Source organism: Arvicanthis niloticus, chromosome 6, assembly GCF_011762505.2.
Source record: "Arvicanthis niloticus isolate mArvNil1 chromosome 6, mArvNil1.pat.X, whole genome shotgun sequence".
NCBI lineage: Eukaryota > Metazoa > Chordata > Mammalia > Rodentia > Muridae > Arvicanthis > Arvicanthis niloticus.
In genome coordinates this window covers 47,516,628-47,535,808 of record NC_047663.1, presented here as the reverse complement: position 1 = coordinate 47,535,808, position 19,181 = coordinate 47,516,628, and the positions used below count along the sequence as shown (strand labels likewise).

Genomic DNA, 19,181 nt, shown 5'->3' with positions numbered 1-19,181 from the left:
TGATGTATACTGCCTTGTTGGTAGCTCAGTCTCTGAAAACTCCCAAGAGTCCAGGTTTGTTGCAACTGTTGGTCTTCCCATGAGGTTGCACTCCTCTTCATCTCCTTCTACCCTTCTCCTAATTCCTCCATAGGGGTTCCTGACTTCAGTCTAATGGTTGGATGTAGTATAAACATCTGTTTCAGTCAGCTGCTGGTAGGGACTCTCAAAGGTCAGCCATGCCAGGTTCCCATCTGTAAACACATCATGGCATCAATAATAGTGTCAGGAATTGGTGACACCCCCCCCCCATGAGATGGATTCAAAATTGGGCCAGTCACTGGACAGCCTTTCCTTCAGTTGCCTCTCCATTTTTGTCTCTGCAGTTCTTTTAGGCGGAAACAATTGCATCAGAAATGTTGGCAGTGGGTGAGTTACCCTGTCCCTCCACTTTCTTTTACAAATGTAAATGCCCTTGCATTTGGGGCTAGATGTTTAGAATAGAGGCTTCTTCTTAGTGCATTTTTCCTTTGATGAATATAAAGTGTCCTTCCTCATCTCTTTTGACAGCTTTTGGTTCAAAGTCTAGTTTATTAAATATTAGCATGGCCACTCTTGTTTCTTGAAACCATTTGCTTGGAAAACTTTTTTCCAGCCCTTTACTCTCAGACTTTATTGACCTATTCTATTTAGTTAATATTTGGTTAACTTTCATTTAGTTAACTGGGTTTTTTCACTTTGCTTATCAATCACACGAGTTTCTGCTTTGTTGTGTGCCCAGTCAGCAATGTAGCATGCAAGGCATGGAAGAGCATCCATTAGACAGTGGTAGATGGCATGAGCTGATTTAGAAGTGTACAAGAGTGGACTGAGTGCTTAGGAGAGAGTTGTGGGATACTTGGTTTCCATGGTAGATATAACAGAATGATGGTGAGAGAGTTACCTCAGAAGTAGATGATGAAAGTATATTAGCACTATGAACCAGGCTAATAGCATGGAGATCAGGCTGCAAATTGTCTTAATTATGATTTCTATTGTTGTAAGGAGACATCATGACCATAGTAAATCTCTTAAAGGAAAATGTTGAATTGGGGCTGTTTAATCAGAGGTTTATTCTATTATCTACATGACAGAAAGAATAGTGGCATGAAGACAGATATGGTGGTAGATAGGTAACTGAAAGTTCCATGTCTGGTTCCACAGGGATAGATCACAGGTTGCTAGTACTAGGATTTGGATGTCTTGGCCTAATTCTGGAACATTGTTCATCCTATATAAAGATCACCTCAAATATCATAACTACTAATAGTATCCAAAGGTGCTTTGCAATCTACCAAGAAGAGGGGCAATCAAAGTTATTACCCATACATAAAGCCAATGGATCCCAACAATAAGCAGAATGGCAAGACATGCCCAAGAGTGCAGTAGTGACATCTTGGAGAAAACCAACTACTGAATAATTGTCCTTAAGACCTGCTGGGGCAATTTATGCCTAGTTCTATGAAACAAGTTTGGTAAGGTCATGAACTCTAGAAGAGAACCTACTTTTGCAAAATTTCTAAACCAGTGGAATTCGTAACAGCATTTAAAATTCTTAGCCTCATATCCACGAACAAGTTTAGCTTTCACCCTTCATCCAAGAAGCTTCCCTTTGCAGCAGACAGAGACCATCACAGAAATACAACTTACATGTTGTTGTAATTATTTTAAAATGCAGCTGCTAGACAAAGCCGACTATCTAAGCTGTGGTGTCTCTGCCTAGCTCAGCCACGTGGCCAGAGGCACGTGCAGCTAGAAATGGCCAGCTAGAAACACCAGCCCTACCACCCATGAGATGCCAGCATGGGAGATGGTTCTGCCAATCTTCCACATTGTCTCAGCAAGGCTGGGCAGTGCCCGGACCATCCCACAAACCACATGGGTTCAGTACAGATGAGACTCTAATGCTTAGATTATCCAAAGACTTATATATTTGGTAATGATCAATAACAAGATGCCCATACAATCAGAAGTGTAACCTAATACCCAACCTAGATATACCAGCTACCTTTGACTGCTACAGACAATTGAACATCAGCTTCCATGTCCCTCTCTCTCATTCTCAGTCTCTCCCTTAGCTCCTCTTCTTCCTTCTCCTCTTCCTCCCTTTACTCCTCCTCTTCCTCCCTTACTCCTCCCATCTTAGCTCCTCCTACACTTCCACATCACAGAAATCCACAATTGGTCAAACTACAGAAAACAAATGACTTTAGGGTAACAATCTCTGTTGATACCTCTACAATACAACTCCTGTATTTAAAGCTCACAGACCATCAAAAAAGAGAATCAGAAACACTGTAAGATATAGAGAACCAGAATGTTTGTTGTGAGGCAGTGTCTTCAAGGGATGAAAACTAATTGGTTATCTAATCCCAGGTAGTCAGCTGTAAACACACATATACATAAGCAACACTAGAAAGGCTCTGTAAGTTGTATTTAAATATATGTATAATGATAATTAAAGAAGAGGTCATGAATTTCAGAAAATACGGGAGGACACAAAGTTTAAGGAAGGGCAAACTGAAGTGAGAATAGTGTAAATAAAGGACTACACACAAAAGTAGAATTAAATGTCAACTGTGGGGACTCGAGAGACAGCTCAATAGTTAAGACCACTGACTGCTCTTCCAGAGGTCCTGAGTTCAATTCCCAACAACCACATGGTGACTCACAACGATCTGTAATGGGATCCAATGACTTCTTCTGGTGTGTTTGAAGACCATGATTGTGTACTTATATACATAAAATAAACAATTCTTTTTTTAAAAAAATGTCAACTGTGTGGTAGGTGGGTCTCATAGAAGAAAATAGAATGAGAGCCTATAGAACAGACGCTGAGATTTAGATGTTCTTTAGAATGTTACAAATGCATATTTAAACTCTAGTACTCTGATTTATGTGTGGCTATAAGAAAATTACCGAATCACTTTGAAACTAATTCATTAATCTGTAAAACATAAGAAATATAGGTACAAGAGAAAAACATGAGAAATATAGGCACAAGAGAATCATTGGAAGGACTGATTGGAATTCAACCAACCCAATGTAAAGTTCTTGGTAAATGAATACTAGAAATGTGATAAAGGCTATTCATTGTCACTGTTACTAATAGTATGAGTCATCAAGGAACTCCGGGTGTTGTTGAATGTAATTCTCATAGAATATCTAAAAAAGGATATCGTGTACATTCACAGAGTAAAAGAAAAAAAGCTGAGGCCCAAAGGGGATAAGCAGTTGCTAAGAAAGGAAAGCAAGTCTCTCCATCTCACAGACAGCACATTACCTCTGGGGTTTGAATAGATAATCAGTTTACTGACAAGCTGAAGAGTATGAAGGTTGTATTGCACAGCTGTTCCAATTCTTTCTTTCATCATCTCTATTGCTAAGGCTACCAACCTCAAGGGGCATGGCCCAAAACCCACAATAGGAAGCAACTTTGCCCCCCATAAACTTTCTGTTTATGTTTAGGCCTCTCCCAGGATCATTACAGAAATCTCAAGACACAGTCCCTCTGGTACTCCCTAACAAGGTTCTAGGTGGGAACATATTTTATCCCTGAGGATATGCTATGATTACAACAGGCCTCTTCTGGCATGCCTTTTTCTTGGGTTTCTCTTTCATTCCCTGTCCCAAAGTAGCTTCTCTCCTCAGCCATAAGCTTAGAAGTCAGCCTGGCTCAGTCCTCAAATCCTGTTTATAGCAGGCATGTAGAGGAACTATATTCTCAGCCTCAAGACACTGTTCAGACCTGGCTCCAACTACAGTTCCCTATATAACTTTGGGACATCAGGCATCACTTTATGGCCCTGTCTGTTAAACTAAGCTTGTATCCTTTCTCCTCTACATGCCTGTAGACAATATGAAGGTGTGAACAAAGACATAGGAAAAATTCTGGACCCCTACTGTGATGTGAAGCTCTACTAGCTTCACGACAGTAGTGTTTATTAGGGCTTGTGTCTTTAACATGACCCTCTCTGTTCCAAAATCTCTTCTCACTCCTTGGGGCTACTTTTGAGGTCCCAAAAGGGACCACTATAATGGAAAATCCTCAGGACAGAGATGCCTCAGCCTCTCTTTGTCTTCCTTCCCTCTATATATACATATAGCGCCTTGTTGCCATCCCTAAAGCTGAATGAGTTTGTGTGTTCCTTGTTCCCTCACATCACTTCTATGATACCACACTGATTCCTGTGCCAACACCAGGTGAGTATTCATGACTTTTCCTCTGCCCTAAGTCACCAGGCAGGACTTCAGCTGTTTCTCTGACATTCTTAGTCTTACAGATATGTTGATCAGTGTCTCAAAAGTAAAATAGACACCTGCAGCAGATGGTAAGTCTTCTTCAAGTGAGGGAGAGATCAGATTCAGCATCAGCAATGCTCCTCACCATTGATGGTCTTCTCAAGATCCTATAAAACACAGACATCTTGGATGGTGCTGGTAGTTACTTTACACATGCTTATTCTCTTCTTGGATGAGATCAAGGTAATAACTATCATTCTGTGTCATGGTATGACTTTTATAAGGAATAATTGTTATGATTGTACAATTATTTTAGAGTTTGTATTGAAAAGTATTTGTAATCATATGTGTTTCTACAGCTTTATGTTCTACCTAGATTCATTCCAACTACATGGAAACCTGGGCTTTTCACTCAATTGGACCACACTAGCTTCAAGTCCTTCAAAGTCTTTCCCAATTCACAGTGGGCCCATAAAAATTATCTTTTGTTATTTTTGCTAACCACCAATGCATGATTTGAGATTTGCAAGTTTTGGTTCTCTTGTTTATTTTTACTTTTATTTTTATTTAGAATTTGTATTTGTCAGTAAGTTCAGCCATTCATTTATTTGAAAAGTGGTGCATAGATACAGTGAGTCCACTAATATATGTCTTAATAATGCTGCCATCCCTCTCAGTTCTCATCCTCCCAGGAGAAACAGATATACTCTAGTAAATATTACTATGCCGTGGCAGCTAAAATCGGTATATTTTTCTTTAAAAATAAGAATGTATTTTATCAGGGAGTTGTGTGTATTAGACAATTGACCCCTTATGTGTTACAAAGATAATAACTTTCAAGCACTCCCAATCCTAAAACTGCTACACCACAACAACAACACTGCACACTTTTTAAATTATTTCTTTTATTTTTGAGATTATTATATAATTGTATCATTTGGATGGAAGATAGGGAAGGCAGGGGTGATATAAGTTCCAATTTTAAGTGTTCAAATAGTGATGATTTAAATTTCTCCTCTTCACTGAGAGGTCTGATTGATTTCCTCCTTGCATGCTTCTTTAAAGGAACTCATGCAGCCGAAGCCTAGAGCCAATGGAACCACTGTTACTGAATTCATTCTGCTGGGTTTGGTGGAGACACCAGAGCTGTGGCCAGTTGTCTTCATACTCTTCCTCTTGGCTTATATGACAACGGTTGGGGGCAACCTGAGCATCCTGGCAGCTGTCCTGGTGGAACCCAAACTCCACACTCCCATGTACTTCTTCCTGGGGAATCTTTCAGTGATGGATGTGGGGTGCATCAGTGTTACTATTCCCTCCATGTTGGTTAGGCTCTTGGCCCACAAGCTTACAGTTCCGTATAGAGCCTGCCTCACACAGCTCTTCTTCTTCCATCTGCTGGCTGGGGTTGACTGCTTCCTGTTGACAGCCATGGCTTATGACCGCTTCCTAGCCATCTGCCAGCCCCTCACTTACAGCACCCGAATGAACCATTCAGTCCAGAGGATCTTAGTGGCCACATCCTGGGCTTGTGCCTTCAGCAATGCACTGACCCACACTGTGGCCATATCCACACTTCACTTCTGTGGCCCCAATGTGATCAATCACTTCTACTGTGACCTTCCCCAGCTCTTCCAACTGTCCTGCTCCAGTACGCAGCTCAATGAGCTGCTGCTCTTTGGAGTGGGTTTCATAATGGCAGGAATCCCCATGGCACTCATTTTTACCTCTTATATGCATGTGGCAGCTGCTGTTCTGCGAATCCGCTCTGCTGAAGGCAGGAAGAAAGCCTTCTCCACATGCAGCTCTCACCTCACTGTGGTTGCCATGTTCTATGGCACAGGCATGTTTAACTACATGAGACTTGGTTCCACCAAACTTTCAGATAAGGATAAAGCTATTGGGATTTTCAACACTGTCATCAACCCTATGCTGAACCCACTCATCTACAGTCTCAGGAACCCTGATGTGCAGACTGCCCTCTGGAGGGTGCTCACAGGGAGACGGCCAGCAGCTTGAGGGGGGTCTCAAGTCTCTTTCCACATATTTCATTTAAAACTACAGCTGAGAATAGGAGTTTTTGTATTTTCAAATGCAAGAACAAATTTTCAGAACTCTCATCTCATAGCTTAATTTAATGAATGATAATTATTATTGCCCAAAGAGGTCATACCCATGTATAGATGATGTTGTATACATAGGTCCTCCTAGGTCTGCCCTTTGATGTGTACTAACTTTACTTAGTGTATTTTCCCTTTAGCTGGAGTTCCCAGAGTGTCTCAGAAAACCTTCCCCCAGGGAGTCTTATTTCTTCCTCAAATTTGGATACAGTTGGTCTGTGTATGCAACCTAACCCTTTAGGAAAAATGGCTCCTTCCTCTTATACAACTCTATATGATTCAGAGGAAATAAGAGAAATCTTGTTCTGTGGTTTTATATTCCCTAATCCCTGGAATCTGCATGCAGCTTACAGACCTGACAGTACAAAACTCCACTCACATGAGAGAAACGTTATGACAGAAAAAGAGCTTCCCTCAAGTATCATCCTCACATTTCTAAATTTCTTAAAGATAAAAATTTATAATATAAACATTTAAAAACCGTAAAATATTAAATTTCTCTGTAAATTCTCACTCTTTACCTCTAAACCTCAAAGCTGTAAATCTAAGTGTCAGTGCAGATCACACTGTCATAGCTTATCTTGTCATTCAAAGAGTGTGGATCTAGTCTAGAATGTTCTCAATCCTGTTTTCTGTTTCCCAGCCATCTATCAGGTCATCATTCAGGTGCATCTTCCTCCTCCCACGTTTTTTTAAGAACCAATCATCAATTCTTGACAGTGCTACTGTTTCATTGATATGTATCCATTCCATTTATCTAACACTCTCACCTGATCTAAATCTATGAATTAATTTCTCCATGATATAGGATGTGAGTGGGTAGACTGGAGGGATGGGCTAAGATAGAGATTGAAAGAGGACATAAAAGAAGGTAGTAGGTAAAGAATTTGTGGGAAATGCAGATAGACCATGTGGGCATAAGGAGAGATTGGAATCAAGGATCAAGGGGTTGAGAAGAAATAACAGATGCATTAGAGAGACTGACATGGGCTACAGGCATAGAATAGCAGGTGAGAAAGAATGCAAAAAAATAGGTAAGATGCCAAGAAGCTGTTAAAGGCTTTCAGAGGGTTTAAATTTATATGTCAGAGATGGGTGCGTTGGGTTTCCTATTCTGTGTGGTCCAGCAATAACTGGTTTTGACAGCCCTGAGCCCATTATTGTAGTCCATTCTCTCTCCTAAGAAAACAGTATTTCAAGCTTTGCTGATTGTGCCGGAGTGCCTGAGGGCTCATTTGCCATTTCTCTAGCCAGAGAGGCACCTATAAAGTCAGGGAACTTGTCTGCCAGATGAGGAAATACAGCAGGGTTAGGGGATGTAATGAGTGTGTGTCCAACAAAGCTTATCAACTAGGTCACATTCCTGCCTTCTGATTCCTGCCTACTACTGCTGTCCAACGACAGAAGAATCAAGTGTCTTTCTTGATTATGCTTCATTCATCAGACATACTTCAGGATACACACAATGAGCTTCCTACAAGGATCTAGAAAAAGCTCTCAGATTGTATCCTCTGCTGTTCACAATGTTCTTGACCTCACATAATTTTTTTTACCCTCTCTTGCCCTGTATTTGGCAAAAATGAATAAGGCTCTCTCACGCCACTAATGTTTTTGGTTCTGTTAGTCTCTGTATCTAGAAAGATTCTTATTCTATTAGTCCAAAGAATGGCTGCTTCTTCCATCATCACTTCTCAGCATTTAACACTGCAGCAAAACATACCCCCATTTGACTCCAAGACCACTGAGCCACAGGCTTTTCACCATCTTGCCATTCATGCCATGCTTCAAGAGATAACTTGCCTAGTGACTCACCATGGCACCATCAGTGAGGTGAAACAAAGCAATGGACATCAGTATCACAAAAAGGCACTTCTGGCATTGACTCCACTTCTGTTTGCCCCAAAAGACTGTGGGGTTTCTTGAACAATTTGGAAGCCTCCTTTTCATGTGACATCTATGTCCTGTTCTATTCCAAACTAGAAATCTCTTCATAATTTAAATTTGTCATTAGCCATGAAATACGTTCTGTTGCAAAAGCTCAAATGGTGCAGAATGTCACCACTGCCCTTCTACACTAGAGCCAGAACAATGTGCCACACCCACCCACTCACACACACATTCAAAACACCACATAGATTTACATTATACAGTTCTTGAAACCAACATACAAGCCCATCTTATCCATTTTTAAATTTACAAAATAATCCACTTTATAGATTAAAGTGATCTACTTCACCAACTCACTTATAGTTTTTCTTTTGTACCTGTTAATAATTCTAAGAAAATATTTATCTGTGTTTCTGTGCATATGTAACTACCTCCAGTGGTTAAATTCCTACAAGTAATGTATAAGTGTCGTTGCCCTGGCACATGTGTAGCAGATGACTGCCTTCTCTGGCCTCAGTTGGAGAGGATGGGCCTAATCCTGTAGAGACTTGATGCCCCAGAAAAGAGGGAAGCCAGTGGAGTACCCTCTCAGAGGCAAAGGGGAGAATGGGATGTAGAATTCCTGGAAGGAGAGCAACATCTGAAATATAAATACATAAAATAATTAATAATTATAAAATAATTTTAAAACAAAGGCAAATATAATCTTTGATACATATTCTGTCTTTCTTTTTGTCCCCCACCAAAAAAATATGCAGCATTTTCCATCTTGGTTGGCAGTGTAAGAGAATGCTTGTTTCCACACATCTCTGATGTCACTAGATATGATAATATATCTTTTGCCTTTAACAATTAAATACAACATTATTCTACTCTCATGTGTGTCTATCAGAAGAACAAATACCAAAGGGGAGGGAATCATGTGAGCTGGAGCAGCCTGGGAGTTTACAGCTAAGGAGGTGAGAAGGGCCAGCATCCTGTGTGGACTTTGAAATGCACAACAGGTACCTGTGAATAGGGACTGGGTGTATCTAGAGACTAGCATGGGCTTTGATTGGTAATGGAAATGGCCCTGTCTGGCAGGCAGAACCCATTTCATAGGCTCCTGAGGAACAGTCCTTTATTGCCCAACTTTGAGCTGAACCAAACCATCACTTTGGGGTTATCCAATGCTTTTGGGGGAAATGGGGTTCCCTTTAGACCTGACATCATGTTTTGGGAAGTGCAGTAGTTACTCTTTTGATTAGTTTGTTTAACTTTTAGAGTTTTATTCCCTTCATTATTAATTAAATGAAACTTACCTGGTAGGTAAGAACTGTACATATTTGTGGCCTAACATGCTTTAATATCCATATGCATTGTATAAATTTCGCAGTGTACCACACATATAATCCCCAGTTCCCCATCTGTCTCTAACTGTTTGAACCCTCACTGCCCAAATTGAGTTTCACATTTACATGAAATTGATCTTTGTTTTTGGTCAAGCCATCAAAGGAAGACAAATAAAATCCACAAGGCCACTAATGCTGAGCTTCCGAAGACTTTGTTCCCTTCAGCCTTCAGTCCATTTCCTCACTACAGGGATGTCCTCTGGAGCTTCTCAGAAAACTTAAGTAATGATCCCACTGGTCCCATGTAAGGTCTCTGCTTCCTGTTCCTTTGGCTCCTTCCTGAGTGTTCATCCAATGTGTCAACCATCATCCTTCCAGAGCTTCCACACCAATCTGAGTGATTCATTAGCACCAACTTCAAGCATTTTTGCAAGAAAATACAGTTCTGAAGTAAAGTTTTCTCCTATCAGGAAAATCTCTCTGTTACCACATACATGCTCAGTCCTCTGCCATAACTTAAAGTTCTTACAATCCCTCCAAAAAATACAGGAAATTCTCAAGCTCCAACAAGATGCCTAGAGAGCAAGTCAACTCGATACTGCTACTGAAACACATTTCTCATATGCCGAATGCTACCATGTAAGTCTATTATTTCATCTTTCTAAAAACCAAAAATCTGAAATAAGTCCAATAAAACTAACATAAAGACATTAGCAGTTACAGTTCTTCCTGGAAGCTCTAGGGGAGAAACAGTTCCATATCTGTGGTTCTATTGGCTCCTGGCATCCCTTGACTTGCTGACACATCCTTCCAACACTCATTTCCCATGACTTCCATCAGCATGTTGCCTTGTCTTCTACAATAATGTCTCTGGGGTTTTCAGAACTAGTTATTGCTAAACCATATACAATGAGAAACCCAATTCTATCTCCAGTGTATTAACTTTATCCCTCCCCAAATCACCAGTAACTGCCTTCCCAACAACACACCCCACCACGTCCAGAGCAACCCACCACTTGAAGAAACACTTGAAGAAGCCACACTCCCAGTGCTCTGCTCTGACAAGATCCCTGAGGGAATCTACTACATTCCTGTGGACTCATCGGGGAGCTGAGACTGAAGAAGCCTTCCCTCTACACCTGCTCCCTCCTAGGGTCTCCTCTTACTCTCGGGTTCAAGTTAATTCTGAAAATGGACTCCTATCTGCTCAAAGGGTTGACATCCGAGGAAGAAAACATCTCCTTGAGAAGCCCCATTGCAGTCCCCAACTGTACCTCTTGTGTCCAGGAAGACCAATAAAGACATAGTCACATCCTTTGGGCCCCAGTGACCCTATTGTTCAGTGGGACTTGCATCATCTGCCCCACCTCCTTCTGCATTAGGCTGGGGCATGAGTAAACCTCAACTGCAAAGAGTGGTGACTGTGTTAAGGGCTGTTAAGGCTGTTTTAGAGCTCTCTCCTAATCCTTCTGCTTTATACAGAAGGACTAACTTCTGAGTACCCAGAGAATGACACTGCTGTGACAAAGGAGATACTCTCTTGCTTTTTCTTCACATATATCTCATTTAAGCAGCCCCTCTCTTGCTCTCTGGTTGAACAGCAGAGTCTGTGCAACTCCTCATCCTCTTTTGTGAACCCTCACTGGTTTAATGTCTGTTCCAGTAAAGTATGCTCACAGGTCCTTCCTCAGCTCTTATAACACCATGAAAGGAGTTTTGTCATCATCACCTCCAACATGGCATCATATATAGTGTAACAATAGTCCTAGAAGGTTAATCAACTTAAAATAAGAGCCATGATAGTTGTGGGTCGATAGCTCACACATGGGCATGGGTCTTGTTGGGCCGAGTTGTGGGTCCCGAGTGTCTGCCGCCCTAGGCGGTTCAGGGGGGTAGAAGCGCAGGAATTTGACTGATTGACTCCACACAGCTCCAGGCTAGGGAAAGCCACTGAGTTCCATTCCAGGCATGGGGAGATCCTAGTCTGAGGTCCCATGGGGACAGGGGTTTTGGATTGGGGTCTCCAGGCCAAGGCAGCTAGCCAGAGACTGACTGGTCTCAGCCCTTGGGCACTCAGGTGCTGCTGGGAGACCGCAGAAGGACTGAGACAGGGAGGGTGGCATACTGGTTGGACCTGCCCACAGCAAAAAGGGGTACGAGGAAAAGCTCTGGTGGTGCACCACGGGGTAGATGAGACTCTTGGTCAAGACAACTTGCTTAGCTGGGTCATGGCTGGCTCAGCTAGCTTACTTGACTTGGCAGGCCTTCATAGCTGGAACGTAGAGAAGTCCTCTGGCAGGAGATTAGGCAGTAGCTCATTGGTTGAAGGTCCCCTCTATGATTCTGGGGGGGGGGGGCAAAGACAAGAGGAAGTTCATGATCTTAAAATGTTTATTGTCATGGCAGAAAGTGGATAAAGCTGTACCCCATGTCCTGGGGGGAGGGGAGGGCACTGAGGTTAAATATCTTTTGTAAGTAGGAGGGTCTGGGAGGGAATGCTTAATTGGCTATGCCCTCTGGCCTCTAGGTATCTCATTAATATGGAGATCTCTTGAGGCTCTGAGGCCTGTAGTCACACCCTCTACCTGTGCTATGTGACTGAAGACCACAAACCTTTCTTTGGGAGGGGCTGTGTATGGCCGATGCTAAGTGAAAGGAACCAGAACACAAGAGAAAGGCCAAACTCCTACTGTCCCTTTAGGGTATCCAGGGTTCGAGGCTTGTGCTCGGCCAAGTACCCAGCTGCCTCTAACAGCCCACTGCCCCACAATTCCTCCTTTTTTTAAAAAAAAAAAAAAAAAGGAGTGGTGTCACTGGAGTGACTGTGCCATTTGTAGTGAAAATTTTGGATGAGGTGAAATCAAAAGAAAACACTATACATGCTGTAAGGGGTAGCACAATTAAATCATAGGGTAAGGAGGCTGAGGGTGGGGTTTGGGGAGGCAAGACGTCATTGACATGGGTTGTGCAGTTTAACGGTAATAACATCTGATTAATCTAGATGGACATTGTTTTCCTTACTAACTTGTAAGTTTCCCCAAGTTCAGGCCCTGGCTCCTTTTTCTGGTCTCCTTCTTCCTGATTTCTTCCTCCTTATGAAGTATATTCTCTATGTTGTTTAAGAGTATGAGTGGATTGGCTAAGCATAGTTCACTGCACAGTCTACCACTTCTGCATCAGACTACCCTAGAAGCTTCTCTCACTGAACTGTTCATTACTGAGAGTAAGAAAGGACTTTTACTATTGGGAGTTCTAAGGGGGAGCTGTCACTGTTTAGAACAGCTTCACAGGAGAGCTCCTAGCTGGACTCCGGTGACTCTGTGAAATGCTAAAGGCATCTCAGGTGAATCAAAAACTCATTCAAGAATCCCCTGGCATCATGTAAGCTGGATGTTCAGCAATGTTTTAGGAGTCATCTTGTTGCTTTTCTTACATCCATCTGTAAAGTGATCCTTCCCAATACAGACTCTGTCTGGAGGCAGTCTGTGGAGGATCTTGACATACAGATTATTAGCTACAGACCAAATAGTCTCATGAACACAAAGCAGTCCCTGAAACAACCCTGTACCTGGAACTCAACGTCCCTCAAATCATGTTAATCCATAAGAGTCTAGCCCACTTTTCAATGTGTTCAGAAAGTATTTCAGGTCCAGTCTTTTTTTAGAATCCCATGCATGTTTTAACCACCTGCTTGTTTGTTTAAGGAATATGAGGTACCTGCTGTGTGTAAAGTAATGCAGTGAGTTTTGCTATTGGCAAAATCAATCCTATAGTTACAAGAGAAGCCCTACACACGTCTTGTGGCAAAGCTGCAGATTGAGCCGTGTTACTCAACATTAGGACCCCAATAATAATCTAGTGTTCCAGCTCTGATTACCAGAAGATTTATTTATTTATTTCCCAGAAGAACCACTGTGAGACATTATCTTTTTTTAATGGACTGGTATTGGCACAAGACATTCCAAAACAAGTTCTCAACACAGAGATTTATTTGTAACTATAAGAAAATTGTAACTATGACTATCTATTCTTTAACCCCACCAGAGACCTGAGAAAGACAAATTTTACCTGAGTAGGCATGGCCCAGTTGGTCAGACCTCTGGGTCTAAAGTAGCAAAGATAGGACATACAATTAGTAAGTAGTAACTCAAGATTAACGGAATAGAGGTTAGGCAGTGGCCCAGCTATTATGCTGTTTAAGGCATCAATATATAAAGACTGAATGTGTGTCCTTCATTCAGGAATGTAAACCAATGAGGCTGGTAGTAAACCCACTGGTGGGATTTATTAATTAATTATTTCAACAACCATCTTCTTCTTCAGAGTAGAATGGGGTGCTGTCAAGAGCTGACATGTCTCTCTGTCAGAAAAGCCTTTTGTTATTAAAACATCGTAAATACTATGTTCTGTAAATCTCTGAAGTATTTGAGAACCACCTATCTAACGTATATACAAATAGACAAACTTTGCTTGTTTCTAGTTAACTTTGCAAACATACACAGGAGGCTAAATTAGCTTATTTCTGCAGTTAACTAAACTATTATCTAGCATGATTACAATTTATTTATATGTGACTGACTACTGACTTGCATTTCATAATTATCACTAACAGTTTACAAAAGTAGCTTTCATAAGACTAGGCTATACATTATGTTTTAAATAAGTTGCAAATACACATATGCCTTAAACAAGAGTTGAATAATACATACAGCAGTTATAAAAATTTAATTTTTCATTTCTATCATCATTCAAAAATCAATATAAAGTATTTGAGGCTTGTTGCTTTATAGTCTAAGGAGATATAAAATAACCTACTTTTCTTTTCCTCATCAAGGTGATGCAATAATCTATACTTTCTGTCCTTACACCCCTTCTCCTCCCTTTTGTTTATCTTTTCATCCCCTTTCCCCTCTTATCCCCTTAACACTAGATGGGAGAGAAAAAGGGATGTAGGGGAGAAGGAGAGAGAGAAAGAGAGACAGAGACAGACAGAGACAGATTCCTGCATCTAACCTCCTTTACTTTCTGCTTGAATATTGTAAACAGGATTAAATAAAGTCAACTGTAGATTAAGAGACAGAGCACATAACCAGTTGACAAGAAGTGAACATAGGATTATTAAGACTGAAACCATAGAGAGTAAGGGGGAGTCAGGAGGGAAGAATAGAGAGATCTGTGGGAAGTAAAAGGGAGGGACATCCAGTTTGAAGAATGATTTTTGTTTTTTGTTTTGAGACAGTGTGAGAAAGGAGATTTATGCTGGGAGGTTGGCTGAGGAGGAAGGTCAGCAGGTGCTTCCTCTGCCTATCTGAACTCCCTAAGTGCTCCCAGGCTGGTGGCTTAGACCCTGGGGAGCTCTGGTTGGTTGGTATTGTTGCTCTCCTCATGGGGCTGCAAACCTTTTCAGCTCCTTCAGTCTTCTCTCTAACTCCTCCATTGGGAACCATTTGATCAGATCAATGGTTAGCTGTGAATATCTGCATCTGAATATCTCAGACTCTGACAGACATCTAAGGAGACAGCTATATCAGGCTCTTGTCAGCATGTACTTCCTGACATCCACATCAGTTCTACCTTTGGTGATTGCACATAGGATGGATACCCAGGTGGAATGGTCTTCAGACAGCCCCTCCTTCAGTTTCTGTCCCACACTTTGTCTACATATTTGCTCCCTTGAGTATTTTGTTACTCCTTCTAAGTAGGACCAAGGCACCCATACTTGGTCTTCCTTCTTCATGAGCTTCATGTGGTCTGTGAGTTGAATCTTGGCTATTTCAAGCTTTGGAGCTAATATACACTTATCAGTGAGTAAATACCATGTGTGTTCTTTTGTGATTGGGTTACCTCATTCAGGATGATATTTTCTGGTTCCATCCATTTACCTAAGAATTTCTCAAATTCATTATTTTTAATAGCTGAGTAATACTCCATTGTGTAAATGTACCACATTTTTGTATCTATTCCTCTGTTGAAGGACATCTTGGTTCTTTCCAGCTTCTGGCTATTATAAATAAAGCTGCTATGAACATAGTGGAGCATATGTCCTTGTTATATGTTGGAGCATCTTCTGGGTATATGCCCAGGAGTGGTATAGCTGGATCCTCAGGTAATGCTATGTCCAATTTTCTGAAAAACTGCCAAACTGATTTCCAAAGTAGTTGTACCAGCTTGCAATCCCACCAACAATGGAGGAGTGTTCCTCTTTCTCCACATCCTTGCCAGCATCTACTATCACCTGAGTTTTTGATCTTAGCCATTCTGACTGGTATGAGGTGGTATCTCAGGGTTGTTTTGATTTGCATTTCCCTGATGACTAAGGATGTTGAGCATTTCTGCTCTGGGTGCAGTGGCTCCTCCAGGATGTCTCAGGATATGGTGTCTTCACAGGAGCAGACCAGCTAGGTGTCTGCCCCAGCCACAAGGACCAAGTGAGGAGTAGAAGGCTGAACATTTTAGGTGACATATGCAGCAGATCTCTGAGGAATTTGAGGGCAGAGTATTTACTAAGCATATCTGATTTAGTCCTAATCTTGAAAATATACAGAGAAGCAAAATAAAGCTTATTTCTGTAAACCATGAATGTAGCGAACTTTTGCTATTATGGAATATACAAAATATCATAGGTTTACTTAGGGGTTTTTGGTGGTTTTTGTTGTTGTTTTGATTTGGGTTTTGTATGATTAGGTTTAAGCTGAAAGCACTGTAAGGACAGGGAATAGTTATGTTGGAAAAGTTGCTGACTAGGGAGGTGAAGGCTGAGGGATAAGGTTGAGAAGTGACAGGGTCATAAAGTAATCTAAAGTAGAGAATTTGGCTTCAGGAAGAGAGGAGGAAGAGATGCGGCTGATGGTATCAGCTTTAACAGTTCCAGCACAGCCAGGCTGACATAAAGAAACCCTGTCTCAAAACAATCAAACAAGAAAGATGTGAATTATGGAAATGTTTATCTGTGTGTAGGATGAAGAACAAATAATCTGATCTGGTGGTCCCAAGTTTATCTCAGGGGTACTGATGTGAGCTTTATTTTTAAAAGATGAAGAACTGAGGTAGAAAAAGGAGAGGTTGTGTAATTTAGCAATCCTGGTCAAGGAGTGGTCTTACTCTTCACTTGCTCAGCTCTGGTTTTCCATGGTGATGAAATAAAGGGTTCATCTGCTGTTATTACCCAAGAGGAGCAGTTTTGTTCCTGTAAGATTATCTTTGATCTTCACATAGCTATTGGTAACGTTGAGAATAAAGCAATAACTATAATCTTCTTCATGGAACATGAGAAATGGGATGTGTTTTTCCTGGGTGGAGACATAGCTCAGTCAATAAAGTACTGGCCAGGCAAGCATGATGATCTGAGTTCATTCCATAAAACCTACATTTTTAAAAAGCCAAGTATAGTCACACATTCTGGAGTTTACCAGCCAGCAAGCTTAGCCTACTTGATAAGGTCCAGATCAGTGAGAGGCCTTGTCTCTAAAGACAGTGGACACCTCTGGTCAGAGGATGCAGAGAAGCAAAGCTGAGGATGAGGTGGAAACTTCTTTCCTGCTAACTATCCCTCACACAGAACAAAAGCCGATCTCTACTGGAGGACTGTCATCAACAGCCTCACTCCAGTGTGAACCCTAGTGAGGAAGAAGAGGGAAATGAATAAGAGTAGGACAACAGGAAAGACAGTAATAGAGGAGGAGCATGTGACATTAATGACTAGCAAGGCAAGATGCATTCACTGGTGCAGTAGTGGAAAATCTGTTGTGAGAGTAAGCAGCAACTTTCTGACTGCTTATGAAGCCCATTCCACTGGAGAGTATTCACACCTGGTACTGTAGATGGGTCAAAGCCATCTGGAGATGGCTCATCTCCATCAGCTGGAGAGATTGTGGGTCATAGCAGGGATACTGATATTTTGCTAAATGGGCACATCTATGTCTATTTGCTTTCAAATGATTGTGTTTGTGCTCACACATTATTAGTGTTGCTATCATCTTGGCCACAGAAGCTTCCCCCCATCCCCTGCTGTGGGCAGCAAAACTGCAAACATTCATTACTGATCAAAGTGCTAAGGAGATATAGATAGATAGATAGATAGATAGATAGATAGATAGATAGATAGATAGATAGATAGATAGATATAGATGATATATATATATATATATATATATATAGAGAGAGAGAGAGAGAGAGAGAGAGAGAGAGAGAGAGAGATAAATATATAGATATGCTTTGTAATGCTCAGTCATAATGGGATGTCCATTATGAAGAAGAGAGATGTAAAGAATATAAGTACTATAAGAAAAATCAGAGCACAGAAGAATGCTGTGTTCATGGCCACTGTTGAACTCTCTGTAGCTAGAAGTGTCTACACAACATTGAGACCATCACCTTGCTATAGAAGGGAGAGGGGCTCTTGAAGCCCTGCCCCTCCATGAAGACCTATCATCAGCTAACTTCACTAAGGAATGGAATGAAACACTTTTTAATGTATAGCCACTGATAAGATGTCCATGCTCCTGGAAGTGAGCCCAGATCATGTTCTATAGCAACTTTAATGAAACTCATTGAGTCTCCAAGAAGAGACGAGTAAGTAGAAATGGGACTAGTCAGGAAGAGGAGGGAGATGAACAGGCATAGGACAGGGAGCAAAAAGGTAATGGAGGGTGAGCATAATAATGCATGCTATATACATGCATGTGTGGAGATGTCATTTCTGAAACAGGGCCAGAGTGAGACCTAGTATCACAAAATAATAATGAACAATAAAAAATAAACTAAAACTCATTACTGTGTGGTTACTATATGAAAATTAAAAAACAACATTTTAAAGAGAACCAAGTTGGATGGCCACTGAAGAACAAAGAGCAGATGGCCAAGCCTGGCCCACGAGAGTTCCTCAAAGCACAGACCTTTATACTAAGTCCAGTAACATGCAAAGAACACTGAAGCTTTAAATTAGCACAAGTTTTCAGCGTCTATAATGTTATTCTGCTCTTAGCTTGCTATTGGGTTCCTTTCTATGGAACTACTGTTCTTTTAAAGCTGCCCGTTCCCTCTCAGCATTTCATGTTGGTGTGAGTCTCTGCTTCTTAGTATTCCTTTCAGAAATACTTCTGAAGTCTAGCTTGTTGTGTCATTTATTTTGTGGAATGTAATTTCTAACCACAATACTTATTTAAGCCATTTCAATGAATAGCCTTATTAAATACAGTCTTCTGATTCCGGATCGATTTCACTTTCATCTAAATTTCTTCATCACGTTGTCATTCTTTCTTTTCAAGGTCGGATCATTTCTTTGTTGCTCTTGGAAACTTATTTTTGATGACTCAGAGTTAGAAGTAGACACACTCAGGGAGTGCAACATGTCCCTGGGATTTTCTTTCTGTCTCCCTTCATTCTCTTGGCCAAAAGTTAAACATAGTCTGTAGCTTCCTCTTGTTTTTCTTAGTATGTTTTTGTCTTCAGAGTAATATGTTGGCATATGTGTTACAGGACACATGAAGTAACAAGACAATGGGCTTCTTACCTTCTTTGTTAAAGAGCTTTCTGAAAACATACTGATAAGCATCATCTTCTTTAGAGATATTAAAGAGCTTTC

At 41.1% G+C, this 19,181-nt stretch overlaps 1 protein-coding gene across 1 annotated transcript; it reads left to right on the top strand.

Moving 5' to 3' along the window:
* Positions 1 to 3,655: 3,655 nt before the first annotated feature.
* Positions 3,656 to 9,001, top strand: LOC117711695 (olfactory receptor 3A1-like). Its single transcript, XM_076935231.1, has 2 exons — positions 3,656 to 4,221; positions 5,326 to 9,001. The coding sequence occupies exon 2, from the start codon at positions 5,332 to 5,334 to the stop codon at positions 6,277 to 6,279; it is 948 nt and encodes a 315-aa protein (XP_076791346.1). The 5' UTR covers positions 3,656 to 4,221; positions 5,326 to 5,331; the 3' UTR covers positions 6,280 to 9,001.
* Positions 9,002 to 19,181: the final 10,180 nt, after the last annotated feature.

Bases quoted from the DNA above. Each gene is read 5' to 3' on its own strand.
- LOC117711695 (XM_076935231.1), top strand. From the start codon at position 5,332: ATGCAGCCGAAGCCTAGAGCCAATGGAACCACTGTTACTGAATTCATT.